The sequence below is a fragment of the Mus caroli genome, unplaced genomic scaffold (genome assembly GCF_978045245.1).
Source record: "Mus caroli unplaced genomic scaffold, Mus_caroli_1 scaffold_16, whole genome shotgun sequence".
In the NCBI taxonomy this organism is placed as follows: domain Eukaryota; kingdom Metazoa; phylum Chordata; class Mammalia; order Rodentia; family Muridae; genus Mus; species Mus caroli.
Window position 1 is genome coordinate 62,835,135 of NW_028227271.1, and position 27,205 is coordinate 62,862,339.

Below are 27,205 nucleotides of genomic sequence, written 5' to 3' on the forward strand. Positions count from 1 at the left end.
TCTCAGTAGGAAATAGATGCTATACAGAAGTTTGTGAAAGATAACTGAGGTCAAAAATCAATTCCTAGAGAAGCTACTTACATCTCTCATTAACCTAAAGAGGCATTTCAAATTGTTCTAGCTTTTCTTAAAATAAAAAATTCTTCCAGCTTGATTCAAATACAGTGAATTGTAGAGGGCCATGGATCAACTTAGTTGTAGTACTGCACTGTACCACCAGAGGGATCCCTGGGATTTTCAGTTGTACAAATCCTGAATTGAGACACTGAAAGGTACCCTTCAAAGAAAGGGCATATTGGCCGGCTGGTCTACAGGTTGATGGGTACAGTTTCTTTCCATGAAATTATTTAGGACACTGTGGTACCCATAGAAATGTCAGTGCACTATGTCACCCATAGAATATCTCTGTTCAACCCCTATGAGGAATGGCTGTCCTGTTCAATGAGAGATCTGCCTCTTCAGTCCTAAAATGTGGAACGAATTTTGCCTGCAGAGCCTGTCATCTATGGTTCATGGTTACCTCTTCTGCATCTCTTAGACATGATTCCTCATCTGTATAGACAGAGTATAACAGAATTGTTCTGAGGATTACCTGAGATAGGATAGAGGGACTTATTTTATTCTGGAATATGAAATTCCTAATTCATCCTGTGATGGCTATTCATGATTGTCATCCGCACTCCATCTTCAATTAGCTAAAAGCCAAGTGGCTAGGTACACCTGTGAGGGATTTCTCTCGATTGGATCTTTAGAAATGTGAAGACCCACCCTAAGTCCTGATTCTTTGAGAGACGGAGTTCCACCTTAAATCTGGGCTACACCTTCCAGCAATGGCAGACGAGATAATGACCAAGGAAGAAAGAAATTTTTGCTATTTGCCTGCTTGCTCTGGATCACACTGGAGAGGTCGTTCCTTCGCTGGCATTAGAGTCCACTTCATTGGGAGCTGAAGACCAGCTGAGACACCCAGACTTGCTGACTGAACAATTACTGGAAACGTAGACTTTCTCTTAGTAGAGAGCCATTGTTGGACTATGGTCCACCACAGTCTGTCAGCCATTCTAATAAATGCCCTTTTCTTTTTGCTCTGTTCCCGAAGAGAACTGAACACAATGTGGAGTTTTGAAATGCTGTTGTCTTGTCCTAACAGTACTTTTTAAATGAAGGAATACTGAAATAGTTTTGTTTTAGGAAATGAACTTTCAGTTACATAGTTGATCTATTTTAGTCTTAAAAATAATGCTTTGCGAGTCAAATTAGAAGAGAGGTTATAGAGACAAATTAAAACTGAGAATCCAAACAACTCTTTCAACACAGTAATTAAACATGTTTTTGAAACTGATAAGAAACCAAACCATTGCAAATTCATTAATTAAAAATTTGCCATGAGGCTGGGAAGATGGCTCAGGGGGTGAAGTGCTTTCAGTGCAAGCATGAGAGTTTAGATCCCCATGAACTACACAAAAACTAGGTGTGGTAGGACATGCTTGTAACACTCGTACTTAGTTGGGTAGAAATGAGCCAGTCTTGGTGATATCCTGTTTCATAAAGTGAGATGGAGAACAATAAAAAAGACACTTGAAGTCAACCTCTGGATTTCCATGTACACACACAGGTAAGTCTACTCAACATATACATGGGCAAGCATGTACATACAGGTATGTACAGCCAATACACACATTCACAAGCACATACACACACAAGTAAGTACAGTGAATACACATATGCACAAGTGCATGTACACATAGACAAATGCACCCAATACCCACATGCAGAAACGTGTACATACACAGGTAACTACACCCTATAAATGTGTGCATAAGCATGCACACAGAGTAAATACAACAAACAAATAACCCACAGCTTACTTTTCTGCCCTGAAATTGAACTTCTAGACTTCTATTTTTCTATAGTCTTGGGTTTTTTATCCACTATGGTGAAGCTTGTTAGTGTGTCAACCTTTTTGTCTTATTTAGATGGAATAAGGAGTTTCTAAGACAGATTTTGTTTCCTGAAGGCAAAACACTTACTCTTCCTGATCAGTTCATAAATCAGAAATGTATAGAAGGTTGCATATGTGACAAACAGCAGGAGCAAAGGACCCTGGCAAACAAGCAGTGACATACGCCTTATGGGATTTTCTGGTTGATTCATTTTTTTTTTTTTGAAGTGTGCTAACATTAAATATTGAAAGTGGAAATATGCACCTGTCTGCTCTACTGTCTTATATCAATCAAAAGTTTTTGATGATAGATACCCCTTAGAACACTATGTTTTCTATCTGTTTATTATTTTTTTAAAGCCTTGAAAAAGTCAGTGAGAACACGGAAAGTTATGAGAAGACCAAGGAAGGGGAAGCAATGGAAAGCAGTCTCAACCAACAAATTCCAAAAGAGCACACAGCCTACATGAGGCATTTCATCAAGTTTGAAGGAAGCAATGCCTCATAAGAAACCAGAACATGCCCCGGATTTTAGAACTATAAACCTACTTTCCTGGTTATAATGTATAATATAAAATATATTTATGTATATTTGAATATATAAATATGTAAGTGTCTGAAATACCTGAGAAAAAATATTGTCATTTCAGGCAAACACTCCATATTGAGACTGTGGGATTTCAGGTGCCAGAAATATTCAACTTCCCCAATAGCATTTTGATTGTCTAAGCCCCAGCTCCCGCTATTTGGTCAAATGTACCCAAATTCCTCCAAATTAAGAAGTATGCAGGACTAAGTAGCCATCTTCTTACTTCATATCCACAACTTCCTACCTGCCATGTACCCACGTACAAAGCTTTTCATCTTAAATTTACCTGAAATGCTGCAAACTGTTACTTTTGAAGAATTGCTTATTCAAGGACCCACTGGAAGGCAGGTATACAGAAGTTTTTAGCTCAATGGATTTATTTCCCGTTATGTAACAGTCTCCAGCAAAGTTCAAAATTCCTGAGCACTCTTCTCTCTGGGGACACAGGAACCTAATAACTACAAGACCCTGTTCACAGCCTAGTGTTTTGTGATATGATTACTTCTGGACTCCATACCCCTAGAGTTTGCAATGCGAGAAGTCCAAACAGCTCTCCAATGTAACTTGGTTTGCTTCAGAATACAATAACTTTCTCCCTTCATAAAGGCTCCACGATAAGCTGACATCAGCCACTGTTTTTACAACCTGACAGAACAGGGTCAGAGACTTAGAAGCCCAGAGGGAAAATGAAAAGAACAAAAGCAAAATATAAGAACAGTGTGGGCTGAGGATGGCTAAAATGAAAATAGTAATACATAAGGTTAGACTCTGGAAAAATATTTCTCTTCTGTTCAGCTATAGATGGCCACCGAGCCCACTTTCTTACCCAACCTTAAGACTTTACTAGTTTTGCATCTTTCATCTCCATGTTTAGACCATATAAGAAAATGTCCACATAAACCATCAGAAAGACACACAATTATTCAACAATGAGTCATTTAACTTAACTGAGCACATCCTGCATCCATCCACAGAGCTGTCCAAGTGGCACAAGTTCACTTGTAAAAGCCCTTGCACTCACCAATGGTATAGAACCTCTTCAGTTCACTTTTTCTGGAAGGATGCTTCTGGGTGTTTGCTGAGTTGTTCTGTTCTTCTTCGATGATGGGGGTCTTGGGTGCCGGGGGCTTGCTGGCTTGTGGTGCTTGCTTCCCTGCACCACCTAAAGGGTTGAACCCTGGAGCAGTAATATCCACTGACTGGGACTTTTTCTTCAACCTACAGATGAAGAATACCACACACTGTGAATACTGATTCAGGAGACACTTGTTGCACATTGATCTGCATCATGACCTTTTATTTTTAGCACTAGAGTTACTTTTGGTTTTAAATTAAATCCTGGTCTATTTAGAAGTTACAAAACTTCCCTCTACCATTTTAAGATAATTTAGTTAAAGAGGTATTAAGGCAATTAGAAAAAATGGTTAAACCAATTAGAAAGATGTTTCTAATTATTTTGAACAGCTCATTAAGATATATCAAAACATAATGTGATGGAGGATGTCTACTATTTTAGTGATAGCAAACAATATGAGGTGGGCAGATGAAAGTAATGCCCTTGGTCCAGCAATGGGGACCACACTCATAAGCAGAACATCAGAAGCTAAGTCAGAAAGACCCTGAGATCAAGGCCAGATTGGAACAAGTAGGAAAACACTGTCTCAGAATTGCATTTGATCATCACATCTACTTCTAACAGGAACACTCCGATTAAATGTAATTATAATAAGCAATTGCAACTCAGCAAAGTATAAAAAATGAGTACATTTTAACTAATATACTAATGCCTTTCTTTCTTCTTTCTCATGTGCCGTGTGTGTGTATGCACACTTGCATGCACAAATATGTGCTGGTGCATATGCACCCATGGGCAATGGTAAGACAAGTTGACATCAATAATTTCCTTGATTGCTCTCCACCTCATTTACTAGACAAGCTGTCTTGCTGAACACAGGACACACAGACTCAGATGCCTCATTTCCCATATTGCCCCAGAGGTTCCCTGTTCCTGCCTTTCATGTTTTGGAATTACAGGTGAGTCACCATCCTCCATTTGGATTCTAAGAGTGTTTTGAGGTCTGTACTGTGGTCCTCATACACGCATGGCCAGGACATTACCCATTGACCTATCTCCTCAACTCCAACTACTAGGGATTTTTAGCTTAATCTGTTATGTTATGTTATGTTAATGATGAAAATAAGAACTTTTGTACCATTTCTTCACACATGCCCAGTAATAATAAATGTTTGCCTCACTTCTACATCTTCAAGAGAAATCAAGGTTTAATGTGAAAAACCAAAGTTATTCACAAAATATTTTGAGCATTCAAGAAGATATCACGCTTGTAAAAATTACTGTAAATGATGATTCAATTCATTCAAATGTTTAAACTCACAACTAATATTCTTAGGTCTTAAGCTTAGCTTACCTTAATGATTCTGAAAGCAAATATACCATCTTAAAAAAATATTTCATTCCCTATAGGAAGTCTAGAAATTGTCTTCATTATTAATGATCAGTACAGCTAAACACATGGAATTTCCTAAAAGTCAACCATATTTTCATGCCCTCACTATGTATTTAGGGTTTCCAGAACCCTGGATTCTACCTAATTCCTCTATGTCAGACCCTGCTCAGCACTGGGGAACTAGCTTAAGGGTGGCCTACGGAAACTTGGGTTTTAATAGCTTCATGCCATCCAGCAAAGTTCACAATTTGCCTTTAGGAGGTTTCTCCTGAATTAAATGGACAGCACAACAACCTTATAGGGGAATGTGTTCTATTGATACAATTTCATTAATGAAAGATGTATAAGTTTTAGTCAGTTAATTATCACCAATATAATTACTATCTTATTTCCTGTGTAACATTAATATCCATGAGAATATTTTATTCAAACCAGTGGAAATGCGTGTGTTCAACAACATTATTTCTGAGAAATACAGAATAAAGCCATATTGCATTCAGAACACATGCAAGACAGTGGCTAAAATGTAAAATAGTTGAAACCATGGTGATGAGAAGTAACTGGAAGTCCCATGTCTCAGTGGGAGGACACTCTGTCAAGATCACATTGGAAAAATGGCTATCCATGCCTCCTAGGGCCCCAAGTATGCATATCTTAGCTAGAAGTCATGTCTGAGAATATGCATACCAGCACTATTCATCATACACAGAAACTGAAAGTGCCTCTGAGTCTGTGGCCACTGAATTTTACATAGCAATGGGAACAGAGAGGTGTGGCTAGTGTAAGGTTCTATTTACTTAAGGCTTGAAAACAGGCAAAACTGATTCCAGCCAGGGAATCTGGCAACCTGATTGCAGGTCTTTACCTCTCCTGCTGCTGCTCCAAATGGAATCCCCCACAGGAGTCACAGAACCAGCTCTGCAAGAGAACACCTGCTACAGACAGTCTCCCTCTCCAACATATCCTGGATCTCACATTTCTTCCCCTCCTAAATTCCCTTCTCCCCTCATTGTTTAAGCCCAGCCCTCACCTCTAAGGAGGCACACTCCCAGTGAACTCCTGGGCCATTCTCACCAGTGAAGCAAGTAGGGCTCATTGCAGATCTTCTAACTTCCTCCATTCCTTGAAGTCCAATCCCTAGCTCTACAGCAGGCCTTCTGCTGTGTCCTCCTCTCACTTGCTGTTCCATTCCCAAGGGACTAATTAAACAGATAGGGACAGAACACTTTGTGTTTTCTTCCTCAAGTGATCCATTAGCCCCATAGCTAGCCCTAGCTCCATTCTAAGTCTTGGATCCCAATACTCAGAAACATTTTAACTAGTACAGAGTGACTTAGAATCTTCCCCATCCTAGATACTTAGACACCAACATAAAAACATAATAACAGTCAAGATAGAGCCCAGCAATCCAATCACAGCAGGCCTGTAAATCTCAGACAGTTGAAGCAGGAGAAAAACACCTTAACACAGCCTCTATGAAAATGACAGTGGTCCTTAAAGAGGAAATGAGTAAAATCCCTTAAAGAAATCTATAAAAGCACAGAGAAAGAAAAGGAATTAATAAAACAGTTCAAGACTTGAAAATGAAATAATATAAATAAAGAAAATCCAAACTGAAGCAAAGCTGGAAATAAAAAGACTTAGGAACTCAAAGAGGAACTACAAAAACAAAATTTGCCAACAAAATACAAGAAATGGCAGAGAGAACGTCAGCAATGAAGACATGGTAAGAGAAATGGATACCTCAGTCAAAGAAAATGTTAAATCAAAAAAAAAAAATCCTGGCACAAAATATCCAGGAAATCTGAGACACTATGATGAGACAAATCTAAGAATAATAGGATTAGAGGAAGGAAAGAAAGCCCTAGGTTTCTTCAAAAGCGAAGAAAATATTTTTAATAAAAGCATAAAAGAAAATTTCCCTATCCTAAAGAAGATGCCTATCAAGGTACAAGAAGCATACAGAACACCAAATAGACTGTGCCAGAAATGAAATTCCTGTCAGTACAAAATAATCAAAACATTAAACATACCAAATGAGGAATATTAAAAGTTGCAAGAAAAAAGACCAAGTAACACATATAAAAATCCAGACCTATTAGAATAACATCTGAGTTTGTAATAAGACTTTTAAAAGCCAGAAGTTTTGGACAGACATTCTACAGACTCTAAGAGATGAGAGATGTCAGCCCAGACTGCTATACCCAGCACAATTTTCAATCACAGTTGACAGAGAAAATGAGATATTCCATGATAAAACCAAAATTAAGCAGCATCTATCTACAAATGCAGCTCCACAGAAGATGCTAGAAGGAAAATTCCAATATAAGAAGGAAAGCTACAACAAGGTAATTCAGGGAATAAATAATCTCAGACAATCAAAGTCAAAAGATAGAGTGTTGGGAGCTATTAAGACAACACTATTGTCCTGATCTCTAAATTGGGCCTCCCCCCCCACCCCCAGAAGCAAAGGGTCAAAAGCGGGCCACCGACACACTGATTCTGAGGAGAACAACCATGGGATGTTCCAGCCCTAAGTCATCGCCAATGTCCTGACCACACCCTGATACCACCAAGTTCCTGCTTCCCCATGTAGCTGCCAAAAGAAAGAATTTCTATTGCCCCCACTCCCATAAGTACTTCTCCTTTTGCTTGTATTGCCCCACCCCTCCCACTGATAAGTATCTGTACTTCCCCTTTTGCTTGTGCATCTAAGCCTTGGGCCTTTCTCAATACATTTGGGGCCTTGATGCAATCCAGAACAGTTTCCGTGTCATTATTCGCACAAGGCCCTCGTCTCTCACTACCCCCCATTTGGTTATTAGGAGAAGGTCCCCTCGAGACCCTCGAATAACTGGACCTGCTGAATGGGTCAATAGAGCAACATTGATATATCTCCATATCAGTGGACTCAATTCCTCAATCAAAAGACATAGACTAACAGAATGGCTGTGAAAACATGATCCATCCTTCTTTTGCACCCAAAAAATACTTAACACCAAGGCTAGGCATCACCTCAGCATAAAAAGATGTGAAAAAAAATTCCAAGCTAATGGACCTAAGAAGCAAGCTGATGTAGCCATTTTAATTTCTGACCAAATAGACTTCAAACCAAAATTAATCAGAAGAGGTAAGGAAAGACACTACAGACTCAAATGAAAATTTCACCAAGAGAACTTTGTAATTCTTAACATATATGCTCCAAACACAAAGGCACCCAAGTTCATAAAAGAAATACTACTAAAGCTTAAATCACATGTTGACCCCCACACACTGATAGTGGGAGGCTTTATTACCTCACTCTCATCAAAAGACAAGTCATCCAGACTAAAACTAAACAAAGAAATTCTGGAGCTAACTGATGCTATAACCCTAACAGATAGTTAGAACATTTCCCCAAACACAAAAGACGGTAACTTCTCTCTACCTAATGATACCTTCTACCACAGTGTCCATATACTCAGACACAAAGAAAGTTTTAAACAATACAAGAAATTGAAATAACTCCCTGTATCCTATCTGACCACCATGAATTAAAGATGGAAAAACAAACAAACAAACAAACAAAACAAACAAACAAAACAACCCAGAAACAATAGAAACCTTACAAACACATAGAAACCAAACAACCCTCTACTGAATGACAAGTGAATGAAGAGATAAATTAAGAAAGAAAGAAAGGCTTCAGACAACTGAATGAAAGTGAATACACAGCATACCCAAACTTATGAGATACAATGAAGGTAGTTCTAACTGTAAATTCATAGAACAAAGTACCCACATTAAAAAAAGGAAGAGATTTCCTATTAGTAACTCAACAGCACACCTGAAAACTCTAGAAGAAAAAAAAGATACCACACACCAAAGGAGTAGACAAAGGAAATTATCAAAATCAGTGCTGAAACCACTAAATAAAGAGTTTCCCTTATGAGCAGCATTGCTGCAAAAATACTTAATAACATACATGAAAATCAAATCCAAGAACATATCAAAATATCATTGACCATGTCAATAGGTTTCATGCTAGAAATGCAAGGATATTTCAGAATACACAAATCAATAAATGCAATCCACAAAATAAACAAACTGAAAGATAAAATCCACATGTTCATTTCATTAGATGCAGAAAAGGCCTCTGCAGAAAATAAAATCCAACACTTCTCCATGATAAAAGCCCTGGAGAGAGTGTACATGGTGATACATTAACATAATAAAGGCAGTTTACATTCACCTATAGCCAACAGCCATGTACATGGAGAGAACCTCAAAGCAATTCTACTAAAAACAGGAACAAAACAGGTTTGTCTTCTTTCTTCATACCTATTCAATATGGTACTTGAAGTCTTAGCTAGAGCAATAAGACAACTGAAGGAGATTGAAGGGATATAAAGTACAAAGGAAGAAGTCAAATTATCATTATTTTCAGAGAAAAGCATAGGATATATAAGTAACCAGAAAACTACAACTGGTAAACACTTTCAGCAAAATAGCTGAATATAAAATTAATTCACAAAAATCAGTAGCCTTTCTATTTACAAATGACAAATGAACTGAGAAATAAATCAGGGAAACAACCCCTTTCATAATAACCTCAAATAATATAAAATATTTGGGGGGTGACTCTAACCAAGCAATTAAATGTTTGCATGAAAAATTCAAGACATTGAAGAAAGAAATTAAAGAAGATATTAGAAGATGAAAAGATCTCTTATGTTCATGGATCATTAGGATTAACATAATAAAACTGTCATCCTATCAGAAGCAATCTAAAGATTCATGCAATACCCATCAAAACTTCAAAATAATTCTTCTGAGAGCTTGATAGTACAACTCTCAGCGTCATATACAAACATAAAACAAACACAAAAAAACAGAGTAGCTAAACAATCCTGAATAATAAGGGTAACTCCATTCCTGATCCTAAGATGTACTGCAAAGCAAGAGTAATAAAAGCAAGTTGGCATTGGCACACACACACACAAAGAGAGAGAGAGACATGTTGATCAATGGAAATGGAGACCCAGACATAAGTCCACATACACAGGACACCTGATATTTAATAAAGAAATCAGAACCACACTTTTTTTTTTTAAAGATAGTCTCTTTAACAATGGTGCTGGTCAAATTGGATGGCTGCATATACAAGAATTCAAATACTTCCACAGTTATCACCCTGCACTAAACTCAACTCCAAATGGATCAAAGACCATAAAATCAGACAAACTGAACCTGAAAAAAAAAAAAAAAGGAATTGAGAAAATACCCTAGAACTCATTTGCACAGGAAAAGAGTTTCTGAGTAGAACACATTAACACAAGCATTAAAATAAACAATTGCATAAATGGGGCATCTTGATTCTGAAATGCTTGTGCATAACAAAGGACACTGGCATTTGAACAAATCAGCAGCCTACAAAATGAGGAAAGATTTTATCATATCAATTTCACTACACACACACACACACACATTATATATATATATATATATCAGATATCACATAAACAAATAATCAATTATAATGTGTGTAGAGTTAAATAGAATTCTCAGTAAAGAAAACTCGAATGAATGAGAAACACTTAAAGAAATGTCCAACATCCTTAGTCACCTGGTAAATGGATATCAAAACTACTTTGACTGTTATCTTACATCTGTCTGAGTGGCTAAGAGTAATAAAACAAGTGACAGCTCATGTTGGCAAGGATGTGCAGTAAGGGGAACACTCCTTCATTGGTGGAGGTAGTGCAGCCTTGTATAATTATGTATATACTAAGTATATACTATGGAAATCAGCGTGGCTATTACTCAGGAACATGGTAATCTATCTATCCCAAGATTTAGCCATAGCACTCTTGGGCATATACCCAAAGGATTCATCATCCTACAACAAAGGTACTTGCTCAACCATGTTCATTGTTGCTCTATTTATAATAGCAAGAAATTGGAAACAGTCTAGCTGTCCCTCAACAGAAGAATTAATAAAGAAAATGTACATTTACATAGTGAAGTATTTTCACTCAGCTGTTAAAAAAATGACACCATGAAATTTGTAGGCTAATGGATGGAACTAGGGGAAAAAATCCCAAGTGAGGTACCCCAGACCCAGAAAGATAATATAGTACATATTCACTTATATGTGGATATTAGCTGTGAAGTCAGCGATAACCAAGCTACAATCCATAGAACCACAGAGGGTAGGTATTGAATAAGGGACAGATAGCACAGATAGATCACCATAGGAAAGGGAAATAGAATACTTAATGACAGTTGGATGGTGAGGGGTGGGGCTAGAATTGGAGGATTGTTGGGAGACAGAGAGGGAATTGGAAGAATGAAAGCAGGGAAAGAAAGCTTAAAATCCAAGGCCATTTGAGGGGTGGTATAGAAATCTTTTACAGTAGAAACTTCCTAAGATGCATACATATACAAAGACAATCTACAGGAAATCATCAAGTTACAGGAGAGACCGTCTCCCAACTGGCTAAATGTAGCTTCCAGTAAGGAAATTGGGTCACATCTAATTGAGGTGTTGACCAAGGGGATTCCATGGCACTCCCCAAACAACCCAAGACAATATGCTGCTCACCACAAACTGACAGCAAAGCCCCATTGCTGAAACACCTTCATAACTCATTGAAAATGGAGAAGTCAAGCAGGTGCCCACATAGTGCCTTCACCCCTTTGTTCTAGAGTCTTTGGTACAGAAATGTATTCTTCATGCTACAGAAAGAGAAATGTAAACACCAAAGCCAACTACAAACCCTGTGACCTACAAATGGTTGTCCTAACTGTAAAATATGCTAGGGCAATGGTGGCACAAAGCTTGTGGGAGCCACCAACCAATAACTGATTTGACATTAGGCCCATTTCACAAGATGGAACCCACACTTATCACTACTTGGGTGACCAAGAACCAGAGACTAGATACCCCAGAGTCTTTCAGTAAAACCAAACCACTAGTCTTAAAACACAATGACAGCAAAAATACACAGTGATAAAATGACTCCTAATAAAATTCTATTATAATCCTGAATCAGTGCATTGTTCAGTTGTTATGGGTTAAAGTTCTTCCTGAAGCAGATGGAGCAAGTACAGAGACCTACAGCCCAACATTATGTAGAAAGAGAGAAACCTTGAGTGCTAAGTCCTAAATGGGATGGGAGTCTCAATAAAATCCCTCCCCTCAAAGCATAGAGAACCCTGCAACAGAGGAGGTGGGAAAAGTGTGAAAGCAGAGGGGATGGAGGATACCAAGGAAACAAGGCCTTCTAAATCAACATGTTCAAAGCTCATATGAATGTACAGAGCCTGATGCAGCATGCACAGGGCCTGCATGGGCCGGTTACCAGGTTCTCTCATTACAAACTATGACTTCCAGTTCAGTATTTTTATGGGATTCCTGTGTGTTCAAACAAGTGGGCCTCTTAGTCTTATGTTTTATTCTGGTATGTCCTCCTTCTGTGGGTTTGTCTTGTCTAACTTTGATGAGACAGCATGTGTTCATTTTAGTATATTTTATTTTTTTTTTAAACCATGATGCCCAATCCAATGTAAATCTAAAACCATGAACCAATATTTTACAATTTAAATATTAATTTTCCTTAATCCTGATATTTTGTGATATACTATGAAAAAGTGGGAGTTCAATAAACAGGCATATTTTAGTATACAACTAGATGAAGAAAAAAAAATTAGGGAACAGTTAATTAAAAGAGTGATTCCACTGTGCAATTCACAAGATGACATCAAGGTACAACAGGTATTTATCAAAGGATGCTCATTTTTTCTTAAGGAATGGGAGAAAGGTGCTATAGGAGAGCATTCCTCACTCCTCACAAGTAGGAAAAGAAAAGGATGGAGATTGGATTGAGATGTGTTTCCAGTTGAAATCTTCCAAGAGTGCTGGAAAGGACCAATGTTGCCAGTATCTACAACTGAATACAGCATAAGGCTCCCAGTAAAATACCTATTTTAGTGTTAAACAAGGAAACAAAAACCAAAAACAGAACCAGGCCAAACTACATACAATAAATATTTAAAGTGTGAGCAGGGTCATGTTAAGTTATTACATTGATGACAAATGAAGACATTGCTGGGTCTTTTAGTAATGTTTTCATGTAATCTAAGCACTGAGAATATTAACTTTATGAAAAATGTATAATTTTTGCCTCTTTCTGAGTACATGTTATAATCCATTAAATAACTCCCATGAAAAAATTGGGTGACTTTTACCCTCCTTTCAATGATGTAATGGCTAATGGCACAATGATTAAAATGAAACTCTTGGTCTTCCTGTTTCCTCCAAACAGAGAACACAGTGAAATTGGCAAGGAGGGACGAGCTCCATCTGGAAGATGGCTACTTCCCATGAGCTAGAGTGCGTTCTTCAGGGACATGTGATGAACAGAAAGGGAAGAACCTACCACCACGGAGCATTTACTCCTATGAAGTGAAACCAGCAACAGGGAACAACAAACAAACAAACACGTGACAATTGATGTGATGGCTTATATTCTATAAACTGGCACATGTCATAGTTGCTAAGGTTCTACTTTACTGAAAAAATTCAAAGTGGCCCACCACCCCCCTTTTTTTTTTTTTTTGGTTTTTTTTTTTTTTTTTTTTTTTTTTGGTTTTTCGAGACAGGGTTTCTCTGTATAGTCCTGGCTGTCCTGGAACTCACTTTGTAGACCAGGCTGGCCTTGAACTCAGAAATCTGCCTGCCTCTGCCTCCCAAGTGCTGGGATTAAAGGTGTGCACCACCATGCCCAGCTCAGCCCACCACCCTTTTAAAGTTGCCTGGGCTGAGCTGAGGCTGCAAAGCCAAAGGAAGAAGAAAACACAAGCATTTTCCTGCTTTCTCTGCTTCTTCTGTAAACATCTTTCCCAAGTGAGACTTGAAGGGTGATGCTGTTTCCTACTTCTGTTAACATCTAGAGGATCCCTAATAGGTTTTCTGGCTTGGGTAAGACAAGATTTAGCACATTCTTAGAAAGCAGAATTGTGTGGGTAATTGAATTACTCTCAAGAGTTCTAAAGTCGACTATTATAGTTGACAAGAAAACTTGCTAAATGCTACCTTTGATTTCCAAATTCCACAAGGGGAGAAATCTTTCTCAAATTTAAACAATGTTCTTAATTAAATGTGCTAAATAATTGTAAATATAGCCTAATGGAATATGTAGGTGTGTGGGAGAGATAAAATATCCTCTAGTAAAATGTTACAAAAAGACACAAAGATATTCTCCTAATAGGCACTGAAAAGATTGTTCTTTAATGAAATTTGCATTTCAAAAAAATACAAAAGAGTGCCAGTAACTTTAGTGGAGAATAGGAATTGGGTAAAGAAAGTATCTTGGTTGACTTGGTTCCTACAAACAGATGGCCTGGTATTTCACAATCCTTGCTTTCTCTTGTTCTTCCCCTTGTGAACAACAAAGGACTAAGCTACACCTGTCCTCAGGCATTCTAATACGCACATATTTAACCTGGTAATAATGTCAGCATTGAAGTAGGAGGTACACTGCATTTAGTAGGAAGGAGGCTGGGTACACTCTGGAAGGGAGAATTTGCAAGAGTGCAGGACAAGAAGGGACAAAATGTTGTCACTTGCTTGGTGCACAATTTGACACTTAGATGGATAATTCTGAAATAATTCAGAAAAGAAACACATTAGTGGGTTCATTTGCATGAGCTTATACTTTTTATTTGTGGAGGCAGGAGTCAAAAGTTCAGTTCAGAGTCAGGGGAAGAGCCCAGGGCACCATGAAGAATAAAGGAGAACAGATAAGAAACTATGTGAGGAGCTTTAATCCATTTCTAACTGTAAAAATGGGGTTCAAGAACATTTCACATAAAAATTAGAAGAGGCCCAATATGTCAAAGGTGGAATATGATGTCAAAGTATCATAAATGATAAAGAAACTGGTAGAAAACCTTTAGGACTAGACAATTTAAAAAGTCAGCAGCAAAATTTGACTCTCTAATCATTTACTTCTGATTTATATTGGAATCACTGTTAATATTTGATTAAGTTTCAGTTCACGTTTTGTGTCCAATACCTAAAGCTTTGGGATTTAACGGGTACCTGAAAGCCAGAGCTTGGGGCAGTAGTGACTGAACCTGATTTCACATCACTCACATCAGAGAAAAGCAGCCAACTGAATGCTCAACTCTATTCAACAGCTCTCAACATGACGTGGCTCCTTTTGTGGTCCAGCCTTTTCTGCTGTCACTTCTCATACTGGTTGGGACTCATCCTCTTCTCTTCCTCTCACAAAATGAAACCTTCTTACCTTTAATCTTCCACTGACCAAGCCATTCTTTTCGTTTTTCCCTGTCTACCATGTTTTGAGTCTTTGAATAATCTTATTTTCCTAGTTGTCTGACTATCATGTGTTATCACTCTGGAATACGTACAAGGAATTTATAGTTTCTTTTTACCTGACTTCTTAAATGGAATTACCCCTCCATTGGTTGGTGTCCAAATTACATATGCATTATTACTAATTTAGAGTGTTCCTGAGTTCTGTACCTAAGTGAAAAACTGAACCAAACCAAATCTACTGCTCATTTACTATAGTCCTTGGATGGTAGTGGTAACAGCAGCAACAGATGATCAAATCTACAATAGTTAAACAGGCATGTTCCCTTTGCTTCAGGAATTCATGGGAATACATCATTAACACACAGTCTGAATGTGAAAGGTCTCGGACAAGCTCAGATATTTGGTCCCCAGGTGGTGGCAGTGTTTGCAGAGACTGTGCATCCTTTCGGACGGTTGCCAGGGACAGGCCTTCAAGGTAAATTCTGCTTCTGCTTTCTGCTACCTGACTGATCTGCCAGATGTGAGGACATGTGGCTATTGCCTCATACCCCTGTAACTACAGAAGATGCAGACCAACTGCCATGCCTTCCTGCCATGATGGACCATATTACTGATAACCAGGAGCCAAAATGAACCTTTCCTCCCTTATGTTACATCGGTCATGTTATTTTATTCCAGTGATGACAAAAGAAACCATAACAATATATAGAAGTCACATTTCTATATGATAGACTATTCACCTGGAATAACAGCATAGAGCTAAGACTGTAGGCATACACTTCCTAGAACTAAATCCCTAACCTCACATGAACTAGCTGTTTAGACTTGGGAAAAATTCAACATCTTCTTGTTTCAATTTTTCATTTCTAAATTGAAATATTAATACTAATGTAAAAATATTGCATGAGAATTAAAGTGACATTTGGTAAAGGTATTGGTAGAATGGTTGTTGTATACTAAGTGTCATGTTAAGTTCTTGCTTTAAACAAAAGCAAGCAAACATGAGCAGTCATTAACCATTTATACTGTTTGATATACAAGGTTTTAATGTCATGCACTATACATTATATTGATCATAAGCAATTAAGAAAAAGGCATCATATTCCCATGTGCAGAAAGGTCAAGTGAGAGTATCGAAAGTGATGAAGTGACAAACTCGGAAAGCTGGAGACCAGTCGGGACATTTAGAACTACATTTCGCTCTTAGAATTAAAAGATAGAGGAGAATTTTAGCCTTTATAATTCAGGTCTTTTAAGATCCTGAAAGATTCTTGAGCAATCGTGCTCTCACCTTGATAATGGCAGGCATGATGTAAGGCGACTTTAGACAAGAAAGCCATTGTGAGCATAAGATATGAGAAATTTGTTAAACAGGGTTGTAGTTCCAACTAATGGAATTTGAGATGCGAAGAAAAACTGTTCAAATTCACATGGTGCCAAGTGTTTCTTGTACGGTACTCAAACACAAACCTGAATGTACCTGGATAACCGTGTATCCCAAGGCTCAACACTTACAGCATTTCCTGTAATTTCCAGCAGGCCTTCTGTGGCTTGCACATCTCATTACTGCCAGAGAAGCTGTCTCCTGGAGTCCTAAAAGAGCTAATGTAAGGGTATTATTGAAACTAGTGAAGCTGCTGAGAGTGCAGGTTTTCCAAGTTAGATACTGTGGTTTCTGCAAGAGTCTCAGCTCACTAAAAAAGAGCTTTGGGGAGCAAATGCCTAAAAAAAAATTCACTTGCAAAATTAAGGGCTTTTGTTACCCCTACTATAGAGTGTAACTGAGAAGTCAGCAGCTGTAAACAAAATGAGAAAAAAAAATGATCGGGCATACTCAGTTCACATTCAGAAGAAAAGGCAAATTGGAAACTTAGGCATTGAAACAAGGAACCTGCTTCCTGGGGTGAAGAAAACAGCAATTCTGGCTTACTCCATGACTGCAGTAGCCATTTTATTCCCCCAGTTGCATCAGAAATTATCGTTCTAATTTATACTTCCAAGCCAATGCAAAGAGCTTAAATAAAAGTATCCTCTGGGAATGCAAATTAGAATTGGAGTTGTTAATAGGACATCAGAATTAGATAGCTTGTTACCATAAAATAGCTGTCTGACCTTGTCTTCATTTCAAGAAATTCATGTTTTTCAGACCACAGGTATTCACATATCAGGAATTTAACAACCAAACTACAGATGAAATAATATGCAGGAATGGTCTGCTAGAAACCCTAGTGTAAACAGGATAATTCCTTAATTCCAACTTTGAAATCAGGTCACTATAATATGGAAAGAGTAAGGGAAAGTGCTGAATCCATTGCAGTTACAGCTAAGGTAATGCTAGAAATACTAGAAATCCTTTAGCAATTTTTCCTCCCCAGTGTTAACTAAATGCTAACATAAAGAGTCCCCATTTCTCACTGAACTTTCATGGTGACATCAAGCTCCAAGTTTGCCAGCTGTTCTTCTAATATATAAACTTGGTGGCAGTTCAGAGAAAAGAGGTGAACAAAACTATTCTGTTAGAACTCCTCACCGGCAGTTCCATTTGATTACTGTGTGCATAGAGATTCTTCACACAGCACATAGAGGGACCCCTCATCATTTTATTCGTGGGACCTAGCAGAGTGCTTGGTCCAGAGTAGTTGCTGAATAAATAGTTGACTGGGTCTCACCACAAGACGATTAATCAACAAATCATGCACGAACACAGGCATGAATATAAAAACATACAAAGCAACCAAAAGTAAGACTCTGGATTATTTTTAGATGATCTACTGATTAATTTAATGGAACTATATAACCAAGCCTTGTTCCCAACCTTTTTGAGAATGGGAAATTATTTTACATTCCTACTATTATTATAATTCCAAACCACATCACCTCAACTCTCCTCTCAAGGAAACCACTGTCACTTTAAATGTTCACATGGATATACAGAAAGTTTCAGTGATAGAATAGTTCAGTATAAAGAGCAAGAACTTTGGAAACAAGGTGCTGGGTTCACGTTCAGGGTGTCCTTCATTTAATAACCTACTAATAAATATTTTAATTGTATTACTAGAAAAATATATACTCTTAGAAAAAAACATTAATAACTTTGAACACCATATTTTTGGCATAAATTCTGAAACAGTATATTAGTACTAGTAAAATTTTTATGAGATTTCCCCTTCCATGTATTTTCTGATTATGCCATTATATTGGAAGCATTCACTTTTAAATCGCACAAGTATCAAATTTATTTTGGCTTTTGCCTTGGAACTTTAGAGCCTTTTAGCTGGAAAAGCTTGAAAGTGGAAAGACATTATGTACATCTAAAGATTAGAGCTTGAGGGATTTTGAAGTCCAATTCTTCACATGTTAAAGTCTTCTATAATAACTCTTGGAGCTGAACTTTAATTTCATTACCTTTGATGAAATGATTTGTAACATATGATTGCATTCTGTTTACTCATTTAAGGAAAAAGAAATCAGAACATATGAAACTATTTTAAGACTTTAGGCTCCTAGCCAACCGTACTGATTAAAGGCATTTATTTTTATCAGGGCCTATTACAAAGACTCTGTACAAGTACATGGGTTAGTAGACTAAAAGCAAGTTTTGTTCATAAAGAACATAAAGCAACTATCCTTAACTTGATCAAGACAGGCTTCTGTGACTAGCGATGATCTGGGTAAAGTCTAGAGGCTCACAGACAAATTGACAACAAAGACAAGAAGCTCTCTTTCTAATTTCTTAAGGGCACGTGAGACAGGAATAAGAGAAAACGGGAAATGTAAAGGCTTCACTTAAACATTAATTTAGGAATTGGATAAAAAACATCTTTCTGGTTTACCTAGTATCTCATGATCTCTTTAGACCAAACCATCCTATTGACGGGTACAGAATAGATTTAAGTCACTCTAAATATTTTAAAATAAAAATGACATTTTAAAATTTTATTTAAATATCAGAATATTACTGACTGGAAACGTTTTTTTTTTCTTTTAACTGGTGGAGGTGTACCTCAGCGGTAGAGCATTTTAGTATACATGAGGTTCTAGATTCAGTCTCTAGGAGAGACAAAAAAGAAAGAGAAACATTTTTAGAAAATGGTCATCTGGGGTTGAGCAGACAGTTGCCTTGGTGATACTCTTGATTTGAAAGGACAAGAACTTGAATTTGTTGGCCAGAACTCATACATAAAAAAGTCAGACACAGGTTCATGCTTATAATGCCAGAGTCGGGGAGTCAGAGACAAGCAGATCTCTGGGGTTCTCTCACCATCAAGCTCAGATTGGTAGAGGAACTGAGCCCTGGGCCACTAAGAGACTCTCAAAAGATGGTGGGTGGGGCTAGCAAAATGACTCAAGGTAAGAGTACTTATGAGTTTGAGTCTTAGAACTTATGGAGAAGAACTAGATGTCTGTAATCCTAACTCCTGCACTGTGGGAGGAAATGGGGGAAGAGACAGGAGAATCACCTGGATGTTACATTATAGGGCGAAGTGGCAGAGACAAGTGAGACCCTGCCTCAGAAACAAGACAGAAGAAAAAACAGACTCCCGAAATATTGTCCATCATCTTCCACACGTATGCCGTGGCTCCCGTGAACCTGTACTTAGATCTCTCTCTCTCTCTCTCTCTCTCTCTCTCTCTCTCTCTCTCTCTCTCTCTCTCTCTCTCCCCCTCTCTCTCTCTCTGTCTCTCTTTCTGTCTCTGTCTCTGTCTCTCTGTCTGTCTGTCTGTCTCTCTCTCTCTCTCTCTGTCTCTCTGTCTCTCTGTCTCTCTGTCTCTCTCTCACACACACTCATACACAAAATATGCAAAAATAAACATTAATCTTTTGAAAAGTACGGCCTATTTGTTACTTGACTCATTGTTGAGATAAAATACATTGAGAATGGATAAAAGCATGGTTAAATGCATGATCTAAGCAACAGGCTGGGGCTATAAGACCTTGGTAAACATGTGTTAGGTGCTAGATATTGTGCTAACGAGCATTTTACTGTATGATTCCCAGTCCTCGGAGTTGTTGATATTTAATTTGCAATAGAAGGAGAAAAAAATCAAGTCGAGGCTAATTGCAGAGAAACTAAACATTATATATACATTAACAGATGCAAGAGAAAACAGGAACAATGCAAAACTATACATTCACGCACAATTCCATAAAAACTTCATGAAGTTACTACACAATTATTTAAAAATACAACACTTTCTGGTGATTATCACAAAAGAGAAAGAAAGGAAATCTAGTTATTGTAGATTGGAGGTTTTTGAACCTACTAGGCCACGGTCAGGGTAAGGGGCAGAACTAGCATCTAAGGGATTGTGTTCTTTGATATCTATGTTAGCAAATGTAAAATCACTGGCTTAATACTCACTCACTCTAGAAACTATTTCATGTCGGCTTATCTCATTCACATTTCAACTTCCAGTGTCCTGTAACATAGTAACTACTCCTAAAAGTCTGACTTCCTCAAAACGTAAATAGATTCACTGCAAAGAGTCAAGCAGTCCAGGAAGCACAGCCCTGAAGCCCTCTTCCCCTTGCTCACTTACTGCTTACGCTTGACCCTGCCACTGCAATGGCACTGCTCTGTGCTCATTCCACTGTACTGCCATAGAATGAAAAGACCAGTATTCCAGACTGGATAGAAGCTTGAAATAGGAAACATAGCCTGCACCTCTCTGCTTTGTTGTTTGTGCAACGCTGATGCATGTGGTGTTAATCACATAAAGTTGTATGTCTTTGTATCCAATCATTGTCCACTGAGTCATCTTCACTGTTCAGGGCTCACCTTGTTACCCGCAAGGATCTTCCTGGCAGGCATCAGCACTTGCTTTTCATTAGGTGTGTAAAGCTGTCTCCTTTGGTTGGCTGAGGTATTTTATGAATTCATGGGAGCGTTCCACATCAGATCTCACAGCTGAAGTCTCCACTTTGTGAGCGAATGCAGCTATTGCCAGAGAGCCCCAGTACCACAGATGGGGTAGTGTACCTCTCTTCTCCTTCTGGTGGTTTACTCACCCCCATCCCCCCCCCCCCTTTCTAAGACAGTATTTAAGAAGGCTCTCTCTGTCATGTTCTCTCTTACTGGTTCACTTCTTGGCAATGAGAAACAAGCATCCTTTCCCATGTAAATTTCGGAACACACACCACACAATTGCTCTTTGTAATTGGTTGTCAGATTTCCCAGGCAACTACAGTAGCTATACCTCTTCATTTCTTAGGTTTGACTTAAGCTTAAGCTTCTGGCTTGTTCTGAGTTCTCTGTCTTTTCCTATTGCAGCATTTCCTTATGTAGTGTAATCAAAGGTTGACCAAGGACAGTAGTGAAAGAAGAGCCAGATGTCAGATCCTTCTAATGAGGGAGAGAGAGAGAGAGAGAGAGAGAGAGAGAGAGACAGAGAGAGAGAGACAGAGAGAGACAGAGAGAGACAGAGAGAGACAGAGAGAGACAGAGAGAGACAGAGAGAGAGACAGAGAGAGACAGAGAGAGAGAGAGAGAGAGAGAGAGAGAGAGAGAGAGAGAGAGAGAGCAAGGAGGGGAGGGGAGGGGAGAAGAGAAGAGAAGAGAAGAGAAGAGAAGAGAAGAGAAGAGAAGAGAAGAGAAGAGAAGAGAAGAGAAGAGAAGAGAAGAGAAGAGAAGAGGAGTGAGGGTCAGAGGTTAATATCACATTGGGATTTTTGTTTTTTGTTTGTTTGTTAGTTTTTGAGTCAAGGTCTTTCACTGACCCGTGACCTAGCTACTCTGGTTGGTCATTTAACTCCAGAGACTTGCCTTTCTCTGCTTATCACCACCGTGGGGATTACAGACACAAGCTGTCACACCAAGATTTCAGAACACAGGTACTTTGGAGAGTCCTTGGAAAAGTTCTCGGCCTACCACATTAGGCTAACTTACTTTCGTCTCCTCTTTGTGGGTAATGGGAGTCTGAACACAGCAACTCACTCATGCACAGTGAGCCATCTCCTCGGGCCTCTATATTTGAATCCTTTAGAGTCCACTGCCTTCTGCTATGAGCTGGGGTCTCCACAGCAGAAACCAGATGGTTGTTATATTTCAAGTCTTTATGACTTATAAAACAAAACCATAGAAAGTTCTGTGCTTGTGCAGTGCCTCTCCCAAAGTTTGGATTTGCCTTAAAAGAGTCACTAATGTATATGATCTATTTCAGAATATCTCTTACTCAAAAGTAAGAAATCAGGTTCAGGTAATTGTGAGTGGTAAGTTGTTGCTCTTGGGAATAATTAGAATAAGAAAAAAGTGATATTGGAATTAGTTTAAAAAAAACAGTATGACAAGGTAGATTGTAAGCACATGGATGAAATGAAATATCACTATTTTAAGAGGGGGTTTATCAAAGGAAAGCAGCTATATCAATAGCTATTACAATAGGATATAAAATACAAGCTACACTAGACAAAAACGGAGGGGTCTATCGAATATCAGAACAAAGAGCAGACATGTGGACTGAGTCAGCTGACTTACAAAGCACAACAAAACCAAAACAACCCCAAAGGCACTGCCACTCATGTTTGCATTTTGCCATGATATGGTAAGATCAGGTGGCACAGGGTACACACAGGTACCCACGGGGCACCCAAGAAATGGTTCCCAAATACCTCAGGTGACTTTTCACACTTGAAATATCATTTATTCAGATCCACTACTCTCATCTCTTTTTCTCTGTTGACTCACAGCAGATGGACAAATGTTTTGAGGGGTCTGAGCTCCAGGTTAGGCTGCTTAGGATAATCTGGGATGCTCAGTACAATGCAGAAATTAAGAAAGGACCTTGTAAAATGTGGTAAGAACTAAAACCTGACTGCTGAGCCTTGAGCTCAGTGTTGAGCACCTGCAGGTGCCACACTCAGCAATCAGACGAACGAATGCTGCCAGACCACATCCCCTCAGTGACTTCCCAAAGCACAGCGGTTTGCTCTCTAGTAGAATCTATTTCTTATGAAAAGCAATGGCTTTGTTTTGATGGAATACACAAATATAATGTACTTCATCTCTTCACACAGCCATCTCTTGCTCCCCACACCCATCGGTCACCTTTCTATTCCCACCAAACTCTCTTGTGTCATGCTTACATCTTTTGGTAAAGTATGACAGAATGTGGTATTTGTCCTTTGAGTCAAAAAAGCACAGCTTCTAAAGAAATGCTTCTGTCTGTATATCAGTGTTCTGTATAAAAAATTTCCCAGAATACTTTTCCAGATTGATGGAGTCTTTGCTATTGGCCAGTAAACAATGCCTTGCAGGTTAGAGCTCAACCACAAAGTACTATAGATGATGAGTTTAAACATCATTTTAACTTTCTTGAAGTTGGAATCCCCTTAGTTTAAGCTCTCATCAGGTTCATCCTGGAGTTCAAGCACAATGGTCTAAGCAGAAGCAATTTGATCTTAAGCACCTGGAGATTTCAGGGGAAAGTTTAGGCAGAAAAATGGGGACTGTCCCTAAGTCTTGGAGTGGAAGTCAGCTGGGGAGAAACTACTTCCCCCTTCCCTTTCCACTGGGGGAGAAGATTTTGTAGGGACTAGAGTTTTACTCCATTGACACAGTAGTAATTTCAGAACACAGGTACTTTGGAGAGTCCTTGGAAACGTTCTCTGCCTACCACATTAGGCTAACTTACTTTCATCTCCTCTTTAATTCCACTGTGGACAGCTTCTACTATTCCTTTCTCTCTATAAGCCCATTATGTATACAGAGAACAAAACCATTTCTTTTTTTTTTTAATGTAACTGCTATCATGTGAGTAAGTCCCTTCAAGGACTTATTACCTCACTCTGAGCAGATTCCAAGCCACTCATGTATCCTCCCAGTCCCAACATGGACCATCTCTCTATGGCCCCTCACACTGCCTGTTCTACTGATTGATTTCCTCATCTGCATACAGATGTTGAATGAGCCCCAGTGCATCACACTGGAAGCAGCTTCCGCTTGAAATACTTCTTCCATAAGATTCACACGTCTGCTGGCTCTTTGTTATCTAGGCCATACTCAGTATGGCTGTCCTTGCCTTTCAACCACAAGGAGTCAACTCCCCTTCACTCTTACTTGTGTCCCACTCAGACCATTCATCATTGATGTGTTTCTGTGAGAAATATTTATGACCTTTTATTTTTTATGCTCCTTTCATTCCCGATTTGAGAGTGGCAGAATTGTCTGGCCTGTTAAACTACAAGATCTCCAGCGCTAAGAACAAGGTTTCAGATGATGCTGCAATGCCATTACACACTTGGGCACTTCATTCTGCACCAAGAAGGGCATTCTCTTATTCAGAAATGATTGCTGCTATGTAGAGACTTTTTACTTATACAAGAAGAACAAACCCTTAAATACAGAATGTCTGGCTATAGTATATGCTGTGTGTTTCCTTAATGGTTAAACTCATTGGCCCTCTAGAGTAATTCCTTAGGATCTGATTTAGGAATTCTATGCACAATGGTGACAACTTGCATCATATATATATATATATATATATATATATATATATATATATATATGCATATATACTTTTAGCCAGAAGGTAGACACGAGGCCTTATTTGCAATTCCTGCCTCATTGATTTTTGTCACAGTAAGCAAGTGAAAAGTCCTTAACTACATGTGTAGCATTCACTTCTCAATGACACAAGCAACAGAAATTCTGCCTTATTATCCAGACAACAACCTGCAATTGCAAGTCACTGTAGAGACAGTGACAAGCGAGTCAGAGCCTCAGCAGAGCCTCTCTATGCTATTGCATATGCACCCATTGAAGCTCAAGGGTATTTCTGGAGTCAGAACTCGGAGACTGCTTCATCTCCCTCTGCATGTCAACTACTTCTGTTTGCATCCTTTCCCCTCTGATGTGAAGCATCAAATAAGATTCTACACGTTATGGAAAAATTCAAGAAGAGTGAAGTTCTGTGAAACTTGCTTCTAATTCTTGTCACGCACTTGCTGGATTGAGGGCAGCAATTGTGGTGCAGCGGTGCTCTGTGGATGTGTGCATCCTTTCAATAAAGAAGAACCAAAGCATTGCATAAGTTTTGGGGAAAATAAACCTCTGATATTTAAGGATGAGTCCATTTTGTTATTTTTACTGGCAAGGCTGTGGTTAGATAAGTAAAAGAAAACCTTCTTATATGGTTTGGATCGCAGAAAGTAAAGGGTCTGAAAAGAAGACATTCCATAGTAAATATGTACAATTTGTTCCGGACTCAGGATGACCCGAGATGACCAATGTTGAATAAAGACTCCAATTTTTCATTAGACTAAGTACTAGCTCAAAGCAAAAGTAGTAATTAATAGTTATTCTCAGTAAAATGATTTTTTTATTTTAGTTACAGAAAAATGGAATTTAGTATGTGTGTTCTTAACTATTGCTTTTCTATTTTGCTAAGGAGTCACAACCCTTATTAGTTGGTTTATTGCCATATGAGAAAATGAGGAAAATCAATGTCACATGACATTATCTTGGAAAAAATATCAGAGGCCCAGAGTTATTATTTACAAGAAACACACACGCACATACACACTTTAGAATATAATTAGAACAGAGAAAGATGCAGCCGTGATTTTAAACATAAATCTTGAGATAAGAATGACTGAATATACATTCCCAAGGCTTATGGTGTAGTTTGAAGGACAGACTTTAGATTCTCTATGAAAGTTTAATCAAGCTAACTAATAGGCAGTCTCTAAACTGTGCCATGAAACTTATTCATTAATAGCCAACATTTTAACAATTTCTGCATAGAGAATATTTATCCTAGAATACTTTCATTATATTTGAATTGCTCCTGTGATTGGTTTATTTTTAAAACAATCATGGAAATATATTCCATATGAATTATTTAGATAGTAAATATCAGATACACTTGAGAAGAATTGTCTTCCTAATTGTAGATACCTGGTATTCAAACTATATAGAATTTTCTTAAAAGTGAATTTTTGGACAATGTTTCAATGTGGGACTAATAGCCATAATATATGTTAAATTCCCATAGTCTCTAGAAGGACTTTTAGTCTCTCCTGCATAGGGCCAACTACTAATCAAATCTATAGAAAGAAATTAAAATAAGAAAAAAATTGGCATATCTGTAATCAGAGATGAAGGACCAGCAGGTGTGAATCTGGTTAAAAGTGCATTAACCAGGTCCATAAATGAGTTTTCATATGAAATGCACATACATATTTCACAAAGATAGTACTACAAGTGACCAGAAATGAAAACATTTATATTGCGTCGTGGGAAGTTGCAAAATTTTCAAGGTATATCTGGCCATGCTTAGATATGCAGTGAACATACACTTTCACACATGTATGTACATGCACACACACATACTCATTCACATGTATATTCATACAGAAACACAGATAATATACACATGCACACACACTCACACATACATACATGCACACATATATACATTCACATACATTCACCTATATACAAATACTGATTACACACCACACCACATACACACACACACACACACACACACACACACACACATTTCTCTAGAAGTTCTTCCTCTTTACCTCCAATAAGGTAATTTTAGTTAACCACACACTGGCATTGGCATGCTGAAACACAAAGGAGAGAAATATCGGGTTCACCAAATATAAACATGATTTTTTAAATAATAGACCAAACATTATCACCAATACAGTGGCTAAGACCACAATAAATACTTCCAAGAGTATTAACTAATAAAAGTGTCTACAGATGAATTTTATCACGATATCACTCAACTTTTACCATGACTATGTTTTGAGTATTGTGTGATTAACACGTTTACCTTACCTTCAGATAGGAGCAGCAGGTACAGTATTATAAAGAAACTGAATGAGTGAAAAGTCACCAGTCAAAACCACAAAGAAAATATTAAGTCTG

At 38.2% G+C, this 27,205-nt stretch overlaps 1 protein-coding gene across 2 annotated transcripts in view; it reads right to left on the bottom strand.

Moving 5' to 3' along the window:
• The window catches only part of Oxr1 (oxidation resistance 1), a 407,724-nt gene that overhangs the window by 200,111 nt on the left and 180,408 nt on the right, over positions 1-27,205 (bottom strand). For both annotated transcript variants that reach the window (XM_029469691.2, XM_029469693.2), the window contains exon 3: positions 3,553-3,749. In XM_029469691.2, the coding sequence (XP_029325551.1) occupies positions 3,553-3,749 (197 nt within the window). The remainder of the gene's footprint in view (positions 1-3,552; positions 3,750-27,205) is intronic.